We start from the raw sequence: 27450 nt of genomic DNA, 5'->3' as shown, positions 1-27450 counted from the left end.
CACAGATAGCAAAATGTTGATGCAAATGTTTGCCACAAACTCAAAGGACAACATACCTGTCGCCTTTAATGTAACCTACAGGTGGAATCAGTATGATACAGAGTACAACAAAGCTAGCCGTTTGTAATCTATATGTTGGGCTTCCACACAGTTTCCATAATAAAATGAACTTTTGCAAGACGCCATGCAGTGAGAATTGAACTTGGTACTCATGATTGCAAAGAATTTCTCAGCCAGGCTTATATACTCGCACACTTTGTGTATTACGCATAAGATTATATTTCAATTTATTTTTACAGGTACAGGAATGGCTCTGTGGTAAGAAGCTTGCTTCCCAACCACTTGGTTCTGGGTTCAGTCCCACTGTGTGATACCTTAGGCAAGTGTATTCTACTACAGCCTTGGGCCAACCAAAACCTTGTAAGTGGATTTGGTAGAGAGAAACTGAAAGAAGCCTGTCGTGTGTGTGTGTGTGTGTGTGTGTGTGTGTATGTATTTGTCCCCAATTACCACTTGACAACCGTTGCTGGTGTGTTTACATCCCAGTAACTTAGCAGTTCAGCAAAAGTGTCCAATAGAATAAGTACTAGGCTTTAAAAAAATAATTACTAGGTAGATCCATTTGACTAAAAATACTACAAGGCAGTGCTCTGGCATGGCTGCAGTCTAATGACTGAAATAAGTAGAGAATAAAAGATATCCAAACAGATACATTTTATATGCAAAATAAGGTAGAGAAGATACTTTAATCTTTCCAAGATCCTCACAACCTATCTGGTGCTGGTGCTACAATAAAATGCAACCCCAGGAGACTCAGAATGGTTAGCAGTAGGAAGGGCATACAGCCATAGAAAACATTCTATAAATGGTAAAACATGCCCCCCCCCCACACACACAACCCATTGAGATGGTCAATAACTCCAAATAAAAACTAACTTGTTTGTGATCACCAATCTAACCCATGCTGTGTATAAAATCAGACATGGTGGTAGTGGTGATGAAGATGACGATGGTGATGAGGATGATGATGATGGTGATAATGTTGAAAATTATGATGCTGAAGATTATGATGATGGTGGTGGGGTGACAGTGGTGGTGGCGGCAGAGATGATAACAGTGAAGAAAATGAATATGAAGATGATAATGAAAATGATGGTTATGATGATGTGCTTGAAATAGAGCAATCATGTACACTCACATATTTGTAATGTCCTATTTGTTGCCCATAAGGCAAATGAAGAAATTAGTTCTCATAAGAGACAGAGACATGAGCATCGTAAGAGATATAGCTTTTTTTCCTTTTTCCCTCCTGTCTTCCTTCAGTGATGACATTAGCCCCTTAACATGACTGACTAGACAAGAATGTTAATGAGCTGGTCCACTCATTAAAAGAAATTGTTACAGACAATTACAGAGAGTATGCGAAGTATAAGGAACAATTTTGAATATGGTTGATTTGACAGATAACCTTGACAGATGGTTCAGCTTGCATTGTTAGGTTATTTATTGCATGAAACAATGGCCATTCTTTTCTCAGATTGGTGAGAAGTAGCACAGCAGCTCTAACTAGCCCTTTGGAACTGAAAGATGTGGCTCATTTCTTCTGGGACCATTTTATTTCGAATGTTATCTACTTGACAGGTGACCAAGACCTTTCGCAATATAACGTGCTTGTGTAGACTTGTCAAGCCAAATGAGACAGTAGTCATGGCCGATACCGGTGTCAGGTCAATGGCACCCATGCCAGTGGCACATAAAAAACATCCACTACACTCTCAGAGTGGTTGGCAGTAGGAAGGGCATCCAGCCATAGAAACCATGCCAAATCAAACTGGAACCTGGTGCATCCCTCCGGCTTACCAGTTTTCAGTCAAACCACCCAACCCATGCCAGCATGGAAAACAAACATTAAATGATAATGATGATATATATATATTCCATTATCCTGTAAAGCAACATTACTAATACATATACATTCTGATTGAATTGACCGTGTGTTGACATGTATCTCCTTACGACAATGTAAACTTCATTTAATCAAGATACCCTTGGCCTAAAGAGTAGCCTGCAGTATACACCTAGCTTGGATATTTACCACTTTGGAGGTTCTGCTCACTATGAAACGTATGTAGCCCAGATATTATCTACTCCATTCCTTAACTCATGTGTGCGTATAAATGAAAATGTGTTTGTATATATGTACACATACACATCTAAACGTGTGCACATATATATATATATATATATATATATATTTATATATGTGTGTGCGTGTGTGTGTGCATACACATAAACACACACTTATATAGCCAGTATATATATATATATATATATATATATATATATATATATATATATGACATGTATGCATGTGCACAGGATTTTTTTCTTTCTTTTTTTTTTTGTTTATTTTGGGATATTTTTCCATTTTGAAAGCAAACAGCACTTGTATCTTTTTCCGGCACACCTAGAGTGGGAGATAAAGATAACAATGTAAAATTGATAACAGATCTCTTGTGGGAGTTAGCAGTTGAAGAGGGGGTGGGAAGAGGCAGAGAAGGATTGAGAAAAATCATTGTGTTTAGTATTATTCAAGAGTACCCTTGAATAAGTTGTAGTAGTAAGCATGTAGATATTAGAGTTTATACTTTAATATATTTTGCTAAACTTGCAAAGTTTTGTGTTTTTAGAAGAATGATTCATTCTAATAACAATCTAGGGTATTTATATTAATAGAATTAGGGCCAGCAGCCATTTTTGGCTTCTGTTTCTAGGACTGATTCTTTAAAACAATATACCATTATTCTGTAAAGCAACATCATTAATATAAGTGTAGATGATATTGTTTTTGCAGATCCTGCAATCTTCTATGAGATTTATGAAAATATATTCCATCCATTTCTTCAATTGTTGCTCAAAGGGTAAGCTTTGTTTACTGCTATTGTGCTGAATGAACATCAGGTCATATCAAAAGTTGTATCTTGGAAACTTCTACACCCTAATAGCAGACAAAGACTACTCAACTATATTGATGTCATTGACAGAAAAAAAACAACATGGACTTGAAGACCTACCAAAGATAATGAGGCAGGGGCGGTTCTGATATGGCATGATGAAATACATCTTGGCCGCAGAGGAAGAAGAAAGCATTTGCTGTGACAAGCAATTTATTCAGTAGGGTGGTGAATGTATTTGATGTGTTGTGTGGTTGGTGCTATGTGTTTCAGAGTCAGATGGTTACTGTGCATAGTATACAAAGTGTAGTACTGGAACTCGCACTTAATTGGAAAGACTTTCATTGTAGTGTCATCAGCACACAGCAGGTGTACAATACATAACGACAACAAAGGTGATGAACGGATAATCATTATCATGTCAGATAAAATGCTTAGCAACATTTTTCCCATCTAAGTTCAACTGCCATCAAGGTTGACTTTGCCTTTCATCCTTTTGGGCTGATAAAATGAGTACCAGTTGAGCACTGGGATTGATGTAATCAACTAGCCCCTTCCCACAAAAAAAAAAAAAAAAAATCAGGCCTTATGCCCATAGTAGAAAGAATTATTATTATTATTTAGCAAGCTGGCAGAATCATTAGGACACCAGGCAAAATGCTAAGTGGTAAGTCGTCTGTCTTTATGTTCTGAGTTCAAATTCTGTTGAAGCCGAGTTTGCTTTTCATCCTTTTGAGGTCGATAAAATAAGTACCAGTAGAATACTGGGGTTGATGTAATCAGCTAGCCCCTTCCCTCGAAATTTCAGGCCCTGTGCCTATAGAAGAAAGGATTATTATTACTACTACTACTACTACTAACATAGGCACAAAGCCAGAAATTTGGTAAGGAAAAACGGTTATGTTGGCCCCAATATTTGACTGGTGATAATTTTCATGGCTTGGTAAGGACGAAAGGGTATGCTAACCTTGATGAGATTTGAACAGCAAAGAGGCATAACTAAAATACAACATGACATTTTGTCGTGCAACACTATTGATCCTGCCAACCACCACCACCCTTCATAATAGCAATTACAACATATCACTAGAAACCAATGAGATTTAAAATAAAATAATAAAAGCAAAAAAAACATAAATGATGTTAGCGTTTTATCACTTTTCTTTCTTTCTATCTTTCTAGCAAAGGTATTGGAGTAAATTCCTTAAATCATTAAAACAGATTTCCTTTCCAATAGCAACAAATAGCAATAAGATGTTAGAGATGATGATGACGATGATGGTGATGGTGTATTGTCATTGTTATTGATATTGTTATTACTGCTGTTTTGTTACTGTCGCAGTGAAATGATCTCATCAAAAGATGACTTTAAGAGGGCTGCTGCTGCTGATGATGATGATGATGTTCATAGTGTTGATGTTGTTGTTGTTTTAGCTTCAGTTCTTGTGTAAGTCTATAGAAACATTTACCACAGACTGCTTAATTTGTCTAGAAAAATGCAAAAAACAAGAAGAATGTAAAAGACAATGGGGAGTGGTGAGGAGAGGTGTAGGAAGCAAGTAGAAACAGTAAGAATGAATGAAGGAGAAAGTGAAGGAAGGAAAACAATAGCAGAAGAAAAGCTGAAAAGTGACTGAGAATGAAAAACATCTGAAAGAGAACGAGAGGGAGAGATGTAGGAGGATGCAGAATGAAGAGAGAGAGAGAGAGAGAGAGAGAGAGAGTAGAGAGTGAAGAGAAAGAGTAAAGAGTGTGTAGAAAGGAAAAGAATGGAAAGAGAAGGTGTGAAAAGAAAGAGAGAGAAAGTGTGGAAAAAGATGAGAGAGAAAGCGTGGAAAAAGACGGGAGAGAAAGTGTGGAAAAAGATGAGAGAGAAAGTGTGGAAAAAGAGAGAGAAAGCATGGAAAAAGATGAGAGAGAAAGCATGGAAAAAGACAAGACAGAAAACATGAAAAGAGTGGAGAAAGGGAGAGAAAACGTGGAAAGAGAGATTGAAGACAGAATAAGAAGAGAGAAAGCTTGAGAGAGTGAAAAGAAAGCATGAAAAAAGATAGAAGCAGTAGAGAAAAAGAAAGCTAGAGAAAAGCGAGAGAAAGAAATTGACAGGGTAAAGAGGACGTGGAGAGAGAGAGAGAGAGAGAAAAAGCAACAGACAGAAAAAGACAGACAAAGAGAGAGAGAGAGAGAGAGAGAGAGAAAGAGAGAGAGAGAGAGAGAAAGAGAGAGAGAGAGAAAGAGAGAGAGAGAGAGAGAGAGAGGGGGCAATATAGAGATAGAAGAATCAAAACTGGAGGTGTAGAAAATGGTGAAAGCAAAGACAGAAATAGAAAGATATAGTTTGGCGCTAGAGGGGATAGAAGTTAGAGTGATAGAAACGTTGAAGAGGAATAATGAGGAATAAAAATAGATAATGATGTAGCAGGTAATCCAATTCCACAAGAATTCCATTCTTCTTACAGTGATTTCGTTTGTTACTTGGGCTGTTATTGCTACTGTTGTAGTTTGTTTTTGTGTTGTTTTTCATTATTTTTCTATTTCTTTCTTTTCCTTTCCATCATTCTTTAATTTTTGTTTAGATTTGTTTATCTGTGATGGTATTTATATATATATATATATATTTTATTGTATTACATTTGTTATTTGGTTTTGGAAGGTGGGGGGGGAGGGGGTCGGATGTAGGTGGGAGTTGGGAGGGGGCAACGAAGCTGGTTGTATGTATTGTTTGCAAGTGGGTATCAACTTCAGAGATAACATAGGAAAGAAAGATAGCTAGATAGATGTAGTTATAATCACTGTTGTATGGTATGGTGTATCATACAGTATAGCATCATAGAGTGTGGTATGATGTAATACAGTATCATATATGGTATGATACAGTTATACTGCAATCATTGTATCACTTAAGTTTAACTATTACTGTTGTTATAATATGGTTACAGATTCTAAGGGGTTTTGCTGTGGTTAGCATATTGTAGTAGTAGCAGTAGTAGTAGTGGTGGTGGTGGTGGTACTGCAGCAAGTTGTTGTTGTTGAGTAGCTAGCTCCTAAACAGCCCTGAATAAGCAAGCCAATGATCAAAAGTGTTCTCCAGCCTTGACCAACCAGACTTTTTATCAGACATAGTGCATGTATACACGTAATACATAGACTATTGTTACAGTAGAAGTAAAGACGATGGGGAGAGTAGTAATAGTAGTAAGAAAAACTGGTATTGCATTTTGCAGTAAGTAACAGCTCTTGTTGTACGGTATGGCAGGCAGTATGTTGTGGTATGTTATGCACAGCTATGTAACGTTTTCTGTTGCTATACTGCAATGGTTGTTCTGTGTTAGTATTATTTGTACAGTACATTGCAATTGCGGAAATATCAATAGCCCCAGGTTAGCTTTGATCAAGCTAACCTGGGGCTTTATTGTATGGTTGGTTGGGTTATACTATACTCTTTTACTCATTTACTTGTTTCAGTCATTTGACTGTGGCCATGCTGGAGCACCGCCTTTAGTCGAGCAAATCGACCCCGGAACATTCTTTGGATGCCTAGTACTCATTCTATCGGTCTCCTTTGCCGAACCGCTAAGTTACGGGGACGTAAACACACCACCATCAGTTGTCAAGCGATGTTGGGGGGACAAACAGACACACAAACATATACACACACACACACATATATATATATATATATATACGACAGGCTTCTTTCAGTTTCCGTCTACCAAATCCACTCAAGGCTTTGGTGTCAACTATAATGGTGTCAACTAGAAAGACTATTGGATGTTGTTATACATCACTGGTCACCTTGCACTTCATGTTTTTAGCTTTAGCAACATGAAACGAAGTGTTCTGCTCAAGAATACAATGCACCACCCAGTCCAAGAATTGAATCCATGATCTAGTGATTGAGAGTGCAACATCTTAACCACAAGGCCATGTGTTTTCACATACACACGCATATATTTATTCACATATTAAAATGACGATTCTTACAAGACTAGTCGAGTGTAGTCTTCTTTTTGGAATCCACTCGGACAAATTTTAAAAAGTAGGAAATATGATTACTCTTGTAAGAACCAATATTTAAATAGACTTTTCCAATATCTAGCTTATTTATTGTGTACTTTATCTTAAATTGTTCTCCCAGTTATTCAGGATTTTTTTTTTTTTTTTGTAAATGAGAATGTGCATCACACACACACACACAGAGAGGGGAGGGGGGGGGGGAAGAGAGAGAGACAAAAGATGAATAAGCACTCATGTGTGACATGATAGACAGAGACACACATGGACAGATGCAATATGACAAAGTAGTTTAAATTTTATTTTGCAAACATGAGGTCAAAAGTTCCATCCTGTTATTTGGCATCTTAGCCAAATGTTATTTTCTATTGCCTTGGGGTAACCCAAAACTCTGTGAGCAAAATTGGGTAGACAGAAACAGTTTAGAATCCCGTCAGATGAATTATGCCAGTAATCCAGAAGGTCCAGTCTTGACATGCATATCAAATTGATTGCACCTAAGAATTGTTATAATTGCACATGTCTGTGGAATACTTGGTCACTTACTAATTCAACGAGCCTGGAAATTCAATTAATAAAAGAAACTACAAACTCATAGTCGAAAACTGAGGCCAATATCCATCTATACACACACACACACAGTTGTGTATATAGATGTAATACAGTAGGATTATGCTAGTATTAATATAACAGTATTAGAATTATGTAAGAGATACCAGTGGTGCATCATGCTACCATTGCTTAATATCACATGATTGACCAGACGATCGCTTTGGACAATGCACTTTGGATCATTTCAGCTTTTGGATGATGCCACATTGCTAGTTAGGAAAGCAGACCAATGTTCCCCCTGCTCAGAGAACTAGTCCATCACAGGAGTAATCCATTTACAGCTGAGTAGACTAGTCCATTTACAGCTGAGTAAACTGTAGCAACATGAAATGAACTGTTTTGCTCAAGAACACAATGCACAGCCTGGAAATCAAAACCAGAATCTGACAGTTATAAGTGCAACACACCTAACCTCTAGGCCACACACCCGAACTGCTGAATATACTGTTGTAAAACTCTAGGAGCAGTAGTGTGTTAAGTACTGCTGTGTTACTGATTTTCTTTCGATAATGATGATAAATAAAGGGAAAAAGTTGTGCTATGTAGTATAGTACTCTATGACTTTAATTTTATTTCAGTAACAAAGCAAACAACATATATTGTAGTACTGTCAAGCCATCGAAGAACACCTCTTCATGATTGCTCAAACTATTAGAAATAGCAGCCAAGTTTCCCTAAAGATCACAACCTGCTATCTCAAAAAAAAACGGGATGCAAAGTACACAGAGAATGTAGTACCAAATATAATTGTGTGTGATAAAAAAAAAATGCAAAAACACAGGCTGATCAGAGCTGGAATTGCTTGATCAACCATAGGACTAAATAACTAATTTAGTAGTGTCAAGCTAATGAGGAAATCTCTACGCGGTCACTTTGACCTGCTAGAATCAGCTGTTAAATCTCTCTATCTCTACTCACATGTCTGCACAACTTGCAATCTGGGGTAAAAAAAAAAAACAACTTATTCGCATCATAGTGTTGTAGTAGTATCATAGTATGAAAGTAGACAATGCTACAGTTGAGACAGCTCTACAGTACAAATATAGTGACACACTAGTATTACACTATAGTAGTGCTATTGGACTGGACCAATGTTGCTGCACTTGACTAGTGTTGTTGTGCTAAACTACTACAGGCTTATCACCAACTTTCTGAATACTGATGGTCTGGAACCTTTTATAATCTGCTCTAATTTACAAACAGGAACTTCAAATTCTTGTGACCACCAGACTAGTTTACTAGTACCATGCACAGTATGGTGTTAATAAATTTGTAGTATTTATACTAATGAAGGTGCTGAGCTGGCTGAATCAGCAGCATGCTGGGCAAAATGTTTGGTGGCATTTTGCCCATCTTTATGTTCTGTGTTCAATTTCTGCCAAGGTACACTTTGCCTTTCATCCTTTCAGAATCAATAAACTAAGTACCAATTGAGTACTGGTGTCAATGTAATTGACTTAACCCTTCCCCAAAAATTTTAAACTGTTATTTATACTAATTGTTATTTATACTTCATTTAATATTCATTTAATTTAAAGTGTGTTGAACAAGGTAACCATGCCTGGTTTGGAAAAAATTCAATAAACCAGAAAGGCTTTAGAACCAAAGATTCTAAAAAAAATTGATGTTGTACTGGTATTGCTGGACTGAAGTCGTGTTACTGCTCTAGACTGGAATCACTATATCAGACAAATGTTGTTGGATTGAAGAAAGGTTACTGTAGCGCTCTAGTATCACTACCAGGTTAGTAGTATGGCACTGCAGAAGTGTTGCTGTACTGCACTAGTGTCTCGAGTCAAACTAGTACAGTGGTGACATATGTAGTACAACACTTAATAATGATAGTGACCCTGTATCAGACTAGTGCAGTGATAAGGTGGTTATAGCATATGATAATGTTATGCTTACTAATATTGAACTAATGTCACATAGTGGATTTGTATCATGGCATTGTAGCAATGCTGCAGTTATGCAACAGTGCTGCAATAATGGCTATAATTCTTCAGTTATAATAGAACAGCGTTGCAGTAACTGAAGCAATGCCGTAACACTAAGTATTGTAGCAATAGAGTAGTGGTGTTGCAATATTCAGACAGTGAAGCAGCTATTCCTCAAGTGACGATTATCAAGTATATTTTGCAATACAGTGAATTAGTAAAGAGCTGTGGTGATAGGGTAAAAATAAATTGATACATTAAATTTGCTTTAGCTTTATTTTAATAAAATCATCTTCATAATCATCTTCATTTAATGTCCACCATTCCATGTTTGCATGGGTCAGACAGAATGTGTTGAAGCAGATTTTTCTATAGCATGATGCCCTTCCTGTTGCTAACCCTCACCTATTTCCAAGCAAGGTAATATTTCTCCATAGGAACACATGTTTTTCACAGAAGATGAGAAACAAACATTGCTAGTATAACAGTGATGGTCATTTACAACAATCATGTGATGTCAAGACAGGGGCACATACACATGCACACACACACTGCGTGTATATGTGTTTTAGTTTCCATCTACAAAATCCATTCACAAGACCTTGATCAATCAGGGTTAAAATAGAAGACAAACCCAAGGTGCTACACAATAGCATGGAAGGAACCTAAGCTTCTTAACCACATAGACAGGCCTGTACTGCCATCATTTCTATTCTAACATCTACTTGCATAAATTTTTATGCTGGTAAATTTTAATTTCTACTCTGGAAACTAGTAAAATTTTTGCCATTTATATTGCACTGACCTGCACTACATCATGTACCTATTTAGATTATGGTAGACAAAGCTGCTTGTGTGCTATGTAACTATGCATTCAAGTATAGTTATGTTCCAGTGACAACATAAATATAAATCATCCAGCCAATAGGTTGATATTTTGGGGTGCTGAGCCAAATACAAAAGATTTAAAAAGGCAGAAAAAAAAAGATTCAAGCCACAATGTAGTGGTTTCAGGTTGTGAGCTAGTCACTACAATAGGGCATGTTGACCCTACTTAACACAAATCTCAGGCTCAGCTGACTCCAGCTGATAATATCTGATTTGGGTCCCTGTCCATTGTTGCAGAGTCCCAGTTATAGCTTCATTGTTTTGTGAGGCAGAGACCAGGGAATCTGGAATGGAGTCCCTTAGGTAGTTTGATGTCCTTTTGGTAACTCCTGTAGCCAAAATAGTGTCAAATGTACTGTTCTACAGTTTTTGGACTACACCAAAGACAAGGGAGTTGTTCCAGTATATGAGCAACCCAGAATCTACATATACCCAACCCAGGTTTGCACTCAAGACATATTACTTCAGTGCTGTTTTGAAAAGCAGCAGCAACAGCACAGAAAGGTGTTGCCCCTACAGAGTTGGCATGCAGTCAAACCTTAAGCGATCAGTGATGCAAAACACCATTGTCTCTCAATATAGACAGATGCCAAAGAAGAATGCACAATGACTTGTCAAAAGTAGGAGGTGAAAAGACAGTGCCACTGATTATGATACTTTCCCCAATAAACATACAAGAGTATTTTAAGTTACATTGCTACACACCCTTTAATGAACAATGCTTAAAAGATAACCAATATTTAAACTGTACAACTAGGTAACATAATATCAGTCCAAATATAAACTCATATTCAACAAAGATGAATGCTAAATCCACCCACTTGGCTAAATCTGATTTTAAGTCTCTTACACACACACACACACACACACACACACACACACAGTAGGACACATGATATATGAGTGCGTGAACAGCAGATAACATTCAAGTCTCATTTCGAAACATAAGACAAGAGCTATTGTTACTCTTTTAAAAGACAATCTGTTCTAAAGTAAAATAAAATAAAAACAATTTGTCTCGTAGATATCTTTGGAAAAGGAAAAGCAAAAAGAAAAAAATGGAAAACAAAAATAATTAATAGATAAGTTAAAAATGAATACCTTGGAGGATGGTGAAACAGAAAATAAGATTAGAAATAGACAATAAGGTAATTCATTTAAATGCTATCAAAATATTTGGATATTTTAATAGTATTTAAATCTTATTGGAATTTAAGTTATCAGATTATTGAACTCATTGATTTATGCATTTCTTTATTCATTTATATATATTAGCATTTTGTTGTTCATTTGACGTTATTAGCAGAAACTGTTTGAAATTCAATAGTTTGGATATCAGAATTTCCAAGTATTTTAGGTTCACTAATGCCTGGAATCTTTTCATTTTTTTTATTAAATTTGCTGGTTAAAATTGAACCTGGAACAAGTTAGTAAATAGAGGATAAAACCAAAATGTTGCTCACCTATCAATCAATGGCCATGATTTCTATCATGATCATCATTATCAGCATTATTATTATCATCATCGTTTAAAGTCCATCTTCCATGCTAGCATGGGTGGGACAGTTCCACAAGAGCCAACCAGGCCGAAGCCTGCATCAGACTTCTGTGACTGTTTTGGGAAGATTTCTACAGTTGGATGCCCTTTCTAACACCACCACTCAGCAGAGTGGACTTAGTACATTTTACATGGCACAAGCACAGGTAAGGTCAGTTTTGGCAAGATTTTTACAGTTGCCCTTCCAAACTCCAACCACTTTACAGTGTGGACTGGGTGCTTTTAAGTGGCACCTGCACTGATAGGACCACCAAGTACTTGCAAGACATAAGAAAAAATACATTACTATTATTGAGCCAGCAACTGGCAGAATCATTGGCAGAAGCTTAATGGCATTTGTTCCAGCTTAATGTATTAAGTTCAAGTTTGGCCAAAGGTTGGCTCTGCCTTTCATCCTTTTGAGAGTTGATATAATGAGTATCAATTGAACACTGGGGTCATTGTAATGAACTACCACTTCTCCAAAAATGTCAGGCCCTGTGCTTATATTAGACAGGATTATTATTATGGTTATTATTATTATTATTATTCAGTAGTTTTATTTTTATAACATGCTTTCACTTCACTACCGAGCGCAGCTCTGTGCGCCTTGGGTATGTGCTGTGGTGCTCTTATGTTTACTGTATTGAAAGTGTTTTGCGTAGAATGTGTGCAGTACCCAGTAGTGCAATTTTCTGTATGTTATATATATTTGTAAGTCCTGGTGTTTTTGTTATGTATTTGTCTGAATATTTTTTTATTATACCTAAGGCACCTACTATGATAGGAATTGTTTCTGTTTTTAGATTCCACATTCGAGTTATCTCTATTTCCAGGTCTTTGTATTTTGAAAGTTTTTCCATTTCTTTTAGAGAAACGTTGTCATCTGCTGGTATTGAAACATCAATTAGAAGGCATTTTTTTCCTTCATGATCTTTGACAACTATATCTGGTCTATTTGCCTTAATTTCTCTATCTGTGTGTATTGGCATATGGTAGAATTGTTAACTTGTTAGAAAAAAATGTTTAGTAACATTTCTTCCAGATTCTTTCTGAGTTCAAATTCTGTTACGGTCAACTTTTCCTTTCTTCCTTTCAGGGTTGATAAAATAAGTACCAGTCAAGCATTGAGTTTGATGTAATCAACTTGCTCCTCCCCTCCCAACTTGCTGGCCTTGTGACAAAATTTGAAACCATTATTATTACCTCCACCTTAGCAAAGGCAGAGGTATTGTTTTCAATAATGTTTGTTTGTTTGTCCATGGACAAGATATTTCAAGAACTGCTGGATGGATTTGGATGAAATTTTCAGGGATGTTTGATCTCATGACAGGCACGAACTCATTAGATTTTGGGATCGATCCAGTACCGGACAAGGATTCTGGATTACTTTTCCATTTAAAAAAAATTTTTGAGAGTGGTTGGGTTCATTTTTTATATTCTCATTTGTGAGAGCTGTCGAGTTTATTTCAGATATTCGCATTTTAAAAATCATCTCCAGCCAATCGTTGAGAGGACACTGATGTTGCCATGGCAGAGGTTTGCGCTCTGAGTGCTCGTTATTATTATTATTATTATTATTATTATTATTATTATTGCAGGTGCTCTTGGATAGAGGTGTAAAATGTGAAATACTGACAGAACTAGATGATACTGCATTAGCCCACCTGCAGGAAATAGGTACTTATTTTCTGAATTAGGTTTTGGGGTTTTTTTTTAACCGATTTTCTCTGGTCCAGAATATGCATTCAAATAAACGCATACACATACAAGCATGCATGCACAAACTGCTATATAATGACAATGATAAAAGAAAACAAACCAAATTGAAGATGAAGACGAATAACATTCAACAAAAATGAGCAGGAACTTTTTTTAGACTTTTGAAGTTAAAAGTGTTTGGGAAAAATCATTTTAGGAAAAATTATTAAGATGTCAGAGAGAGGGGCAGAGAGAGAGAAGTACAGAAGATAACTTTAACATAGAAAGCAAATACAGTGTCTGACTGAGAGGCGTTGGGGTGGGGTGGGGGCAAGAAAGGGGGAATAAGAGATTAAGAAAGAGTGAGGGGAGAGAGGAATGTACAGTCATGAAGTTAATCTTCATTCATGAAATAGTCAAAAAAAGGAGTACAAACAAATACACTAACTACAGTTTCATTCATGACAATGGGAAATTTTCCAGGGAAACCTTCTGCATGAAGAATAGTTAATAGTAGTATAAACCTAGTTAATGTAATAAGCCAATGAGAAGGACTAAAATTAATTTGAACTCACTTTTCCTTTCCTCCACCACTTAAACATTTATCTTTTACTTCCTTCTCTTTTTCTATTTCTCCTCATTTGTCCACTGCTTTTTCTTCCTCTCTCGTTTCATTATCTCCATTTGCTTTTCTTTATTCACTATATTACACCTTCTTTGCAACCACATTGCTTCACCAAAGAAACGATTATATATAAGACTTGGAAGACGATTTTCCTAACAGGGTGATGAATCCAAGTAGGTGAAACTTCAGAGTCACTGCCAACTGTTCCTTTTTAAAAATTATATAAGAAAACAGGTGAATGTTTAGTGTCTTCATGTCTTCACATAAACAACATTTGAGTGGTGGTTAGTTCATGTTTATGCATCTTGTAAACAAGTCCTGTATTTTGGCAGCTTCAATATGTGAAGCCCAGTGGAATAAAAGTACCTTACTTGAAAACATAAGGGTTGGCAACAGGAAGGGCCTCCAACCATAAAATACCACCTCAAAAAGTTTCTTCCAAGCCATATTGATAGAAAAAAAGCAGACATAAAAATGACAATGGTGATGATGACAATGATATACACATGAAAATGTGCTAAATTTTGAGCTTGTACACAGTTCAAAAATTAATTTGACCTCCTCATTTCTTGACATAGAAAACATGCCAAAGCTGACACTGGAGCTCAGAATAGTCTCGTGGCTTACTAAATCCTGTTAAACTACCCAATCTATGCCAGTATGGAAAATGGACATTAAAGGATGATACCTCAGAGTTTTTTGGTTAGCTCAGGGCTGTAGTAGAAGACACTTGCTCAAGTTGCCACACAGTGGGAGAAAAGCTAAAACCTTAGAACCATGCCAGCATCTTAATATCAGTTTAAAGCATGATTTATAATCTGTTCTTTGATTACTAGTAAAAAGCAATAGCTAAATAATTCAACAAAAAGCCATTTCAAAAATTCGATCAAATTTACTATTATATATATATATATATATATATATATATATCACACAAATAAACAAACAAAGAAGGAAAAGAGAGAGAATTGGAGATTTCTTTTAAATATATTTTTTCCATTTCTATAAGAGATAAAGTCTAATTTGAAAAGATTTACACACAGATGCATAATTTGAATAATTCTAAGTTCATTTTCTTTTGCCAACACAATCTTTGGGATTTTAAAGCTATTGGGGTCACAGATGAAAATTCCTATTGCAAACATGGTGCCAGTTCTCATACAAAGAATATTACATAACATGGCGAAATTATTTGACTGGTAGTGAAAGAAGAAGACACTATTTCAATGTTGTTGAAGAGAAACCAGCTTTAATGACACATGCTCAAGCCATTCAAATGCAATTATTCAAAATTCATAGAATAGTTTGTTTTCCAGCATAAAAACAAAACATTAAAAGCATACATAAATTCATCGATTGATATTTTCTGACTAATATTTGTTTCTCTTTGAATGTGTGCATGGATGCATATACACATGTGTATGTATATGTGTGTATACATATATATGCATACATATATACACATGCATAAGTATATACATGTATATATACACACATAGACATGCATATATCATACATACACATATGCATATGTAAATACATATGTATACATGTGTGTGTTATTAATAATTACATTGTAATTATCTCCACATAACATATTTTGTTTCTTTCTCTGTTCAATATCTAGATCGAAAGGCTCCTAAACTAATCTAAAATTCTATTTTCTTTCTTTCATTCATTCATATTTTCATTAAAAATAGAGATTCAATGAACTAGGTGTCAAACTAGACCACATCCAAAAACACCACTTTACCAACTGGCATAACATCACAGACACATTCCTGTTCCTTTTGCTCACAGATGCACCATTGCTTTCTACCTTTTTTACTATAGCATCAATGACCTCTACTCCTTCAAGCTGACAAGTCTCAAGCCACCTCCATTCAAGCAATCCATACTCATTTCTCATTACCCTTGATGTGTCCTTTCTACTCATTAGGCTCTGTCCTTCCTTCCCTAAGCATCCATCCTCTGGAACTTTCCTCCCTGCTCATGTCTTTCCTGCTAAGCATTGAATTACACCAGTTTAAGTTAGAGCATTAATGGTATCAAACTCACCAATTTCAGTGGCTTTGCATAGACCACGCACATTGCTCCTTTGTATAGACTCCACCAAAAAAAAAAAAAAAACCCCACACAAATACCCTTTCTTAGAAATATCTGGTTTCTATACTCAATAGTTCTCCCTATAAGGTCCAGACCTTGTTGCTACTAATGATTTATATACATCAATGACGGAAACTAAAAGAAGTTGATTGTGTGCGTGTTCCTCCTCACTGCTTGACAACCAATGGTGTGTTTATGTCCCTGTAACTTAACAGTTTGGCAAAAGGAACTAACAGAATAAGTATCAGGCTAAAATAAAAAGATAAGTCCTGGGGTTGATTTGTTCAACTAAAACCCTTCAAGGCAGTGTCCCAGCATGGCAGCAGTCAACTGACTGAAACAAGTAAAACATAAAAGATATATATATAGAAGTGGCTGTGTGGTAAGTAGCTTGCTTACCAACCACATGGTTCCGGGTTCATTCCCACTGCGTGGCATCTTGGGCAAGTGTCTTCTACTATAGCCTCGGGCCGACCAAAGCCTTGTGAGTGGATTTGGTAGACAGAAACTGAAAGAAGCCCGTCGTATATATATATATGTGTATATGTTTGTGTCTGTGTTTGTCCCCCAACATCGCTTGACAACCGATGCTGGTGTGTTTACGTCCCCGTAACTTAGCGGTTCGGCATAAGAGACCGATAGAATAAGTACTAGGCATCCAAAGAATAAGTCCTGGGGTCGATTTGCTCGACTAAAGGCGGTGCTCCAGCATGGCCGCAGTCAAATGACTGAAACAAGTAAAAGAGTAAAAGAGTATATATATATATATATATATATATAGACGATAATATATATTCTTTAAATTTTCCCTCATGGCTCTGGTCAACCATAGAGAGTTGGAATTTTAAGCTGCTAATAAGAGAGTAAACCAGTTTTCTTTGAAAACTTACTTGTTGTTCGTTTTACTTCGATGACCATGAAGAGTAACTTTACCATTTGCATTCTTTTGAAATAATGAGGTAATTTGTGACTAAGACTTGTTTGTAAGTTCAGTAACCACCAATCTACTACTAGCAAATTAATATAACTAACACAAATACTAAAAACTAAAGCAAAAAACAATAAAACACTCTATAGCTTTATTTCAACAATTACTTACAAAGTTATTGTTGTCGTTCACTCCCAAGTCAGCTGTGAACAAGCAGACCAATGACCAAAAGCTTCCCAAATGTGATCATTCCATCCTTATTTAATTTGCTTTGCAGGAAGGACTTTTAATGAAGTTGCATCTTGTCTTTGCCTTCAAAACGCAGAGTAGATAAAACAGGGGACAACTAATGAAGGGAATGTTCTTTCTGTTGCATGTCTCGTTCCTTTTTCCTTTTTCTTGTTCGAAAAAAGTTTGTTTTCTATGTTTTTGTTTTTTATGTTTTTGTTTCTCATTTTGTCTACGTTTTTTTTTATGTTCTCTACACATATATGCATGTATATATACATATATATGTAGGTATGTACATATATGCATGTATATATGCATATATTTATATTGTGTGTGTGTGTGTGTGTGTGTGTGTGTGTGTGTGTGTGTGTGTGTATTTGCAGACATTGTATCACCACCAACCTGGATTGTCTAAATTCATGGCATTGGCCAACTCAAGATGTTCTGCTTGCTTCACTTTTTGTAATAAACAGTTAAAGACTGATTTCTTCACATGTAGTGGGGAGGTGGTTTTACAATCAGAACAGTCAGCTTTTCAGACACACAAACTGTTATACAAATTTTATCTGGAAATATCAGCCTCTAATTTTTTTAATGCTATTTGTATGTAAAAACAGACACATAACACATTTATCTGTAATAAATTTATCACACCTTCATTTCAATACAACTGACTTATGTGGAACTCTATCATATTTGAAATATAAAAAGTATAGCAGGGAATTTCTAAGCTTTCAGTATTTTTTTTTATCTGAGAAGAGACAGAAAAGAATTCTTAATGTTGGAACTATAGAACAGAGATAGATTTTAAATTCTATAAATCCAATGTGCTTTGCTTGAAGATAAATTATTTAAGTTCAGTAATGCACACTAACAAAAGCTCATTCATCGGTTGAGCTACTATTTGATCAAGCAATATGCTAGAAACAGCAAAATCTCTCTCAAACTGCATTCAGATCTTGAAAGTAGGAAGAATATGTTAGACAATGTAATCACAGATCCACACTGCAAGAAAAAAAAAACAAAAGGAAAAGGCAAGCAGCCTGATCAAAGCTAGGACACATTTAATTATAGCCATGATCAAATGCAAATAGAATTGACCTGGAGTTAATATCAAACATGTATCAATTAAGCAATGAACCCGACCAAGTTCATAGATTGCACACCAATATAGTAATAACTACAAGTACATTAAGACAGAGCCACTGAGACAAATTTAGTGAGGCATAACAAGGTTGCTTTCAGGCCCCAGGAGGAATTTTCTTTCAAAATTCAAAAAGGACTTTTACTTTTTTTCATTTCAGTCATAGGACAGTGGCCATGCTGAGGCACCACCTTGAAGGGTTTAGTCAAACAAACTGGCATCAGTACTTATTTTTAAGTTATGGGGATGTAAACAAACTAACACCAGTTGTGAAGCAGTGGTGGGAGACAATCACAAACACACACACACTGACACACCAACATACACACAATGAGCTTCCATAGTTTCCATCTACGAAATTTACTCACGCATCATTGGTCAGCTGCATGGTACCTTCTACTTTCAATGGTAATTTCTATAGTAGAAATCATATGGCTGCAAAGCAATCTTAGTTTTAGTGGGCTTTATGGGAGTTTTTGGGTGGGGTGAGGCTCCTTCTTGTCCAGCACAGATAATCACAAGCCCAACCTTGGCGCTCCAGGGCAGACCAAATAACCATCTTGAACCAGCTTCACTGAAAGTTTAATGAGTTTACCAGTAGTAAGGCTGGCATATATGACGGTCATGCTTGGGTCTGGTAGTAACTTTCAGAAGATGCCAATAAGTAGGCTTAAACTAAGATCAAGATATAAAACAAGGCCAGATGTCGTATGTGGACAAAGAAATTATTTGTTTATTATTTGATTCTAAATTGTGAACATGAGCTCTGGCCACCATAAATAATTAAAATATTATGATAATGATGATGATGATGATGGTGGTAGAGAGAGAGAGAGAGAGAGAGAGAGAGAGAGGACGAGAAGCCAAATGCAAGACAAAGATTAAACAAAGCTGGGCATTTAATCCAACACACTACCAATTCTGACATTCATATTGAAATCAATATATTTCTTAACAAGAAAGAACCATGCTACATCAAATACTTCTTGTCAAATCTACACAAGGTTTCAGAACAGAATCCTCCCACAATATTCTATTCTTCAACAGCACAAAGAGAATTGCCTAGTAATTCTACCATGGAAGTCTCTCTCTCTCTCATCTTGCAGAGGAATATTAATTGCATTAATCTGACCAGTATGCCAGAAAATGAAATGGTCAGGGAATTAACACTCCCTTTTATTAACTAATAAAAGTATTGTGTGTGAGTGTGTGTGGTGCAGGCATGGCTGTGTGGTTAAAAAGATCATTTTGCAACAACATGGTTTCAGGTTCCATCTCACAGTGCAGTACATTGGACAAGTGTCTTCTACTATAGCCCCAGACTGGCAGATGAATTTGGTAGATGGAACCTGTTTGGAACCAAGTTATTATATCATATTATATATATATATAAACACAAGCAAAAGTAAAGACCCCTTTCGGCCATGAATGACCATGGTATTGCACCTAGAAAGTTACCCCCTGAGGCACAAGTCCGGGCAAGGTTGTTTATAGAAGACCAGCAGTCGCCCATGCATACCAGCCTCCTCTCTCCACAGCACTGGTATTATCCAAGGGAAAGGCAACTTATTTCTACAGCTGAATGAACTGCAGCAATGTGAAATAAAGTGTCTTGCTCAAGAGCACATCATACATCCCAGTCCAGGAATCGAACTCACTATCTCAAGATTGTGAGTCCAACAAATATATACACACACACGTCTTTGTATTTGTCCCCCACTTCTACTTGACAACCAGTGTGGGTTTGCTTATGTCTGCAACTTAACAGTTAAGCAAAAAGAGACTGATTTGTTTGGCTAAACCCAACAAGGTGGTACCCAACATGGCTGCAGTCCAATGAGTGAAACAAGTAAAAGATAAATGTGCAATCTCCCAGTGCAAAAAGAGACTGATTTGTCTTCTACTATATTCCTGGGACAATCAATATCTTGTGAGTGAATTTGGTAGACGGAAACTGTGTGGAAGCCCACACGTGTATGTGCGTGTGTTTGCCCTCCATTTGACAACTGGTGTTGGTTTGTTTATGTCCCTATAGCTTAGCACTTCAGCAAAAAGGGATGACAGGATAAGTATCAAACTTAAAAAAACAAGTACTGAGATTGATTTTTTTTTTTTTTTTAGTAAAAACCCTTCGTGGTGATGCCCCAGCATAGCTACAGTCCAATGACTGAAATGAAAGATTTATTATAACCAACACTCATCACAGAAAATCACTTGGTATCAGGTACTATGATTTTGTTAAGTTTTCTAAGTGGCCATGCAGGGACAAGGAGATACTTGTCAACCCTTACACTCTCAACCCTGGAGAACATACGGTACGTAAAATATGGAAAGAGAGAGAGAGATACAAGAACAGGGCTGGTACTTTGTTCACTGACCCTGAAAGGACAAAAAGCAAAATTGACCTTGTGGGATGAGAACTCAAGACTGTAGAGAGCTAGAACAAATATCACAAAACATTGTGTCTGTTGCACTACTGACTCTACTGATCAAACACCTTATACACCACCGTGTGTGTGTGTGTGTATTAACCCAAGAAAGAAGTAATGAAAGTTGTTTCTTAAGAGGTTGAACCCCATTAAAGAGATGGAAAGGGTTAGCAGTAAGTGTAGAGAGACAATGCTACAGAAGACCCATCCAACCCATGTAAGCATTGAAAAAACGGACGTAAAATGATGATGATGTATATATGTTCACATGTATATATGTCTGCATGAATGCTTGTATATATATATATATCATTGATTATGGTGCAGCCTTTTATAATGTACAGTAGACTGACGTGCCATGTTGCAGCACAATGTTAGCTAACTAATCGCACGACCCTGTTCCAATTCTCAGTTTGAACACGTTCATTTTCACTGCATTTCCTTACTTTTCCAATTTCCAATATAATTTCTTATGGTGCAATGCGTATGTAAAAATAAAAATAAAATCGAATTATATATAGTTCTTTTTCCTTTCTTTTCTCCAAACTACCAAACCACGGCGCTAAATATGCACGAATGTTTGAAGAATAGGAATGCTAATACGTATGTCTACAACCCTTTTTTGTAAATCTAAAGTGAATAAATATACAATACACATAACGATGACTGAAGGATATTCAATCATATTGTACATTCTTGCTTGTTACTTAAGATTGGACAAATTCAACGCCAATATTGATTTCTTTACACTAAGCAACAAAGCAAATATTTCAGGAGAGAGAGGGGGAGGGAGAGAGAGAGAGAGAGAGATGCTGGGTTATAGTAAAATGAAATCGACACTAATTATAAATATTGATTCCTAACGCGGGCGCATGGTTTCAAATTTGGGGAAGGGTTATGGTCGATCAGATCGACTCCTGGTACTCAAGCGTACTTATTTTATCGAAAACGGAAAGATGAATGACAAATATTGACCTGGGTGGAATTTGAACTGAAAACCTATAAGATCATAATTAAATACCGCAAGACACATTTTATCCGACACTTCTAGCGATTTTCTACCAATAAAATAAATACGACAGAAGGTTTTAATGTCAAAAGTAAATGGAGAGTGAAGAGAAATTGTGCAAATCAGAAATAATCAATTCCTAGTGTCTATTTTTGATTGGTATGTAAATATTGAATACCAGATAATATAGGTAAACAGACGAGTATAAGAGTCATGTATTAGATTTTGTTTATTCCATTCTAAATGTTATGCGATTATAGAGTATTTGGAGAGTGAGAAGGTTAAACGTATACAGACGTACATAATATACACGCGCACTCATTAAACACGCATAAACTATATTACAACGGAGGAGCCCCTACACGGTCACTTGATCAGCTAGAAAAAGCAACCAAATCTCCTCCAAATTACACCCTATCGTCTTTAAAAAAATAAGGGGGGGGGGGGTACATAAGACAGTGTAATCCCTCATGTACTAAATAAAAATGGGCTCATACCATGAGATAAGGAGGGAACTTCTTTATCGCTCAGTTTATTAGAAATGTCCTCTCAAATTACTTCCTACTTTCTTTGAAAGAGAAAGTATAGATTGGATAATGCAGTCCACTGCTTGAATAAAAAGGAATTGTCACAGTCGAAATACCTTTTATCATAGGACCTGCTCGACCAGCGCTGATTTAGACTAAACATTCACTGTACAAACACGCTAACACGTACACACACAAGATTCAATTAAAATAAGAATGATAGTAATTTTAAGTTATATACGATTAAAGGAACATATGAAACATGTCCCAATACACGAGGGAATATACATGTGCCTTTTGTTGCATCGATGCAACGCAAGATTACAAGTATACGAGCAATATGTCCCATACAGATATATAACCATGTATATGTAATTGTAATGAGCTAACGCGGGAACCTCATCATTCACTGAGTAGGCTAGAAATAGTTACCAAATCCCACTCTACCGTCTTGAGAGGGCTGCATTCCATATTATACTTCCAGGTTAACAATGTCCAACGGAAGAACGCGATGGCCATTGCTAGAAACGCTTTTGACCATAGGTCTACTCAGTCGGAGTTGACCTGGGGTTAAACGACAACGCCCATTTTGAATATGGCCCTAAACACTGAATTCATAATCATTTTCAAGAAATAAATGCATATAGCATCTGCTAGAAATAGTAGCCATAATCGTCTCAGATAACAACCCACGGTCAGAAATAAAAGGAGGGATGGTCATAGAAGGAACATCTTTGGTCACAGATATGCTCAGTCATAGGTGACTTGGGCTTAAACAACTGCAACATATACACGACAATATTATATCTATCTATGCATTCTCATATAACTATACATGCTTGCACGCATTACATATGCTTTAAGCACCATAAATATACTTACTGATGCACCCATCCATGCATCAAACGCAAGCCTATTAGCACCTATGCATCATACACATGCAACCACTTAGCATCTTCTGAGCAGCAGATTTGCATATGCAATCCACCCATCTCAAACAGACATACATTAGCTGCATTTCCACCCAAAAGCAGATATTATTATTACTATTATTATTACTCGATGTCTTTACCAACCCTTCGTGGTTAATAAGGGAAACGTTATATTTTACTACTACTACTAGTAGTAGTAGTAGTAGTAGTAGTAGTAGTAGTAGTAGTAGTAGTAGTAGTAGTAGTAGTAGTAGTAGTTGTAGGAGTAGTAGTAGTAGCAGTAGAGTTATATTAGTAACCCCCAAAGGCCTAGAGTACTAAAAGCACCTGTTTGACAAGTGCCTTGACACGAAACCCTAAGCTTTTGAGTCACTTACGTAACTTCACAACACACACACACATACATACATATATGTGTGTGTGTGTGTATTTCAGGTTCGATTCGTTAGTCGTGATGCACAGTGATGGAGGAGGTCGTTAATGAGTAGTAATAGTAGTAGTAGTAGTGGTGGTGGTGGTGGTGGTGGTGGCGACGGCGTAGAAGCTTTTTGTTTGGATGTGTCACTATAGAGATTCGTTTTAGCAGCAATGGTCAGAGAGAGAGATAAATAAGCAACAGCAGAGCAAGGAAATCTCCCAGATTCAGCAAGAACGACGACAGAGTGACGTTACCAGAATAGTTCAATTAGTGAAGAATCTATAAATAGATATTTGCAGCACATTGGCACTGCCGATTGGTGTCGGAATTTCCCGGTGCAGGCGACTTAAGCTTCGAAAACACTTCCTTGCCAACACTCTTTTCATTGATTCTGCAACTGGAAACCATTCAGATATAATATCATTCAATCGTTTCCGTCTCCTTCTTTCTGTCTCTTCCTCTCGCGTTACTGCAGTATTCCTCACCGCCACCACAGTCGTTAGACTTCATTTGATCTGATATATTACAAAGAGCTTTCAGATGAGGAAAGGGAGAAAAAGGAAGAAAAACCATGCTCTCCGTTAATATGACACACGAGTTCTACTTCACCTGCAAGAATGGGACAGCTCTAAGAAAAGAATCACTTCACAACACTTTTCTCTACTTCTATTTCTAAATAAATTTATCTATATTTGATCAATTGTGCAACGTCACTACCAACATCACAAATCATTATTGACAATACTCTCATCTAATTGATTTCCTTTGACGAGGTACGAGACCGATTGCAGCTCTCGTATCTAAACAAGAGGTGGTGGTGGTGGTGGTGAGGAGGAGGATAAATCGATTGCTTCGATGCAGTAATTATTTATACTTCTTTTATCGAACGTCGTCACCGTTCTTCTCTCGCAGAGACGAAGTCGACAATAGTAGAATTTGAAATCAAGAACAGTTAGGAACGAAAACGAGAGCTAATAATGATTCCTTAATCTTTTTTTCTTTAAGCCACAAATTTATAGAAGAAATGAATGCGATCGTGTAATATTCACGCTTTTAACGACGTATGTGGAATGAATTAACTGCAACTTGGAAATAATCAAATGGCAGGGACAGTAAGAAAGTGTGGCATGCATGTCATTCTGAAAGATGCTACCGATGTTATTTTGAAAGTAACCCTGGAAAAATATAATCTTACATTGGTATAAGATAAGGGAAGAAGAGTAAAATAAATGTTTTCAATCGAACTCTATTACATACTCGATCCTGGACACATGAAGAATAAAGACGATCTACCTTGTAGTTATTTAGTCCGGCGCTGTAACATTTCTGCTAAAGCACACAGTATCTCTGCGGAATGGTTCTTAACTATTATTGGAAATAACTTATGAATCAATTAAACGCGAAGACTTTCAATGCAAAATGTCATTAGATATTATAAGCATCACTGAGATAGATAAGGCCTGTTGCTTTTTTTTTTTAAGTTTCATATTACTTGATTACCAATTAACTGTTGGATTCCAAAAGTAATGTCCAATTATGGAATAGCTATGGAGTTATGTAAAATTAATGAATTAATGTCTCATCATTAATGCAATTAGTATTCAACTTACGCAGGATACTGTAAACCAGTGCTAGCGAAATGTAATCTAATCGTTATGATCGTCTGTAACTGGTCTCATCAGGGAAAGTAGTACTTGTAGTAAATTAGTACTTGTAGTAAATCAATATCGGCTACATATATTCAACTAATTAACACACCGATATAACTCCCTAAATAACTGAAGATAGCACTAAAACCATGTATGTGGAGGAAAGAGACAGAAAAATAGGTATGTGTGAAGAGAGACTTAAATGAAGATAGCTAAAATTTAGCCCTGAGTCAGTGCTGAGAGGGGGAAAAAAATCTACGATCAAAAACATTCCAGTTACGACTATCTAGTCTCTTCTAAATATCAGGGACTACATCGCCTCTAATATGTCCTTCCTTTATTCATAAGGTAGTGTCTTAAAGGAGAAGACTCCTTCAGTTAGTAGATAGATAGATAGATAGATAGATAGATAGCACACAAATGAAGAACTGAGATAAAACTCTGAAGACGCAAGCAGTGAAGCAGCAAGCAGATCTCAAGACTTCATTTAATTTTAACGCAGAGCCATATTAGGATATTAACAAGATAGCTGTGATAAATCTGGATTTATGTGAAATAAACTTTTAATCCAAACTGGATTCTATTCAGGGCTGGATTACGACCAACATATGCCATAAGTACCTAGCCCTTTTATTGTGTAACTGTCAAGACGTAAAGACAAAGTTGCACAATTTGAAATATTTAAAATTTCTCCCAAGCCAAGCAGAGCCCGCAACTATATTAAATATAGCCGATTATTTAATTTTTCTTCTTTTTTTTTGTAAGCAATAAAAATGAATCATTTATAACAGGGGTAAGAAGGGGAAAAATTCAAGTTTTCAACAATTATTCAGTTTTTTAAACTGTTATAATTTACCATTTCTATCCAGGTAAATTCGACGCCGAAAAAAAAAAAATTTGAAGGTACCCTTTGGTTTGGTGCCCAAAGTACGTACTACTTTTATTTACCACTCAATCCAGTCCTCATTCTATTCAAAAAACAATCCAAAAACCAACAATGTCCAGACGACAGAGTGAGAATGTCTAAAGATATGAGGTGATGTAATTCGAGCAAGGTTAAATCACATATCAATGGAGATATGTATTGTAAACCGTCAAGAAAAAGCAGGGCCTGTTGTTACTTTCCGTCATACTTGAAAACCGGTGAGCATGCGCGTGTGTGTGGTGGTGGATCTCGGTCTTTCGACGACGATGAAGATTCAGTTGTTCGATCTACCTAATCAGCTTCTCCCGAAATAATATGCAAGTGATTGGACATTCCACAGACACGTGTACGCTTAACGTAATTCCAAGGGAGACACTGCGTAACAAAAACGGCACCTTTAGAATTACAATTACAAGCCATCCGGCAGGCTTTTTACAATTTCCGCCTCCCTGATTTCACTCACAAAGGTATGAGACAACTCAAAGCTAAAGAAAATGACATTTGCCCAAGATGCCAAACAGTGGGATTGAACCCGAGATATCGTTGTTACGAAGAGACGCTCCTAACCATAAGGACGCGCGCAAACATATAAATCCTACACATATAATCCTACACACATATAATCCGAATGCATGCCAGTTAGATGATTAGCGGTCTTTTGAATGAATATTTGTTTTACTTTATTAATTTAATCAAAATATTAATTTTAATCAATAATACTAGAAAACGTAGTAGAAAAAAGTTCAAACACTTGTGCATAAGTGATTAAAAATATTTGAAACAAAACAACGAACTAAATAAATATCTGTCACCAACCGAACATATCAAGCACCTGTTGAAAATAAAATAGGTGAACACATTTTTTGTTTAGTGTTGGTAGAAAT

General features: G+C 36.4%; 1 protein-coding gene across 38 annotated transcripts in view; it reads right to left on the bottom strand.

Annotated features, from left to right (window-relative positions):
• The window catches only part of LOC128246976 (FERM domain-containing protein 5-like), a 256956-nt gene that overhangs the window by 226982 nt on the left and 2524 nt on the right, over nucleotides 1-27450 (bottom strand). Inside the window, exon 2 of one of the 38 annotated variants that reach the window (XM_089361176.1) lies at nucleotides 14219-14475. The exons of the other annotated variants lie outside the window; for them this stretch is intronic. Within the exon in view, the coding sequence (XP_089217302.1) occupies nucleotides 14219-14245 (27 nt within the window). The 5' untranslated portion in view covers nucleotides 14246-14475. The remainder of the gene's footprint in view (nucleotides 1-14218; nucleotides 14476-27450) is intronic. 38 annotated transcript variants of the gene reach the window in all.

This window comes from Octopus bimaculoides, chromosome 12 (assembly GCF_046866305.1).
Source record: "Octopus bimaculoides isolate indiv1 chromosome 12, ASM4686630v1, whole genome shotgun sequence".
NCBI lineage: Eukaryota > Metazoa > Mollusca > Cephalopoda > Octopoda > Octopodidae > Octopus > Octopus bimaculoides.
Note: the sequence above shows the minus strand (reverse complement) of the source record. Positions and strands in the feature narration are given on the sequence as shown.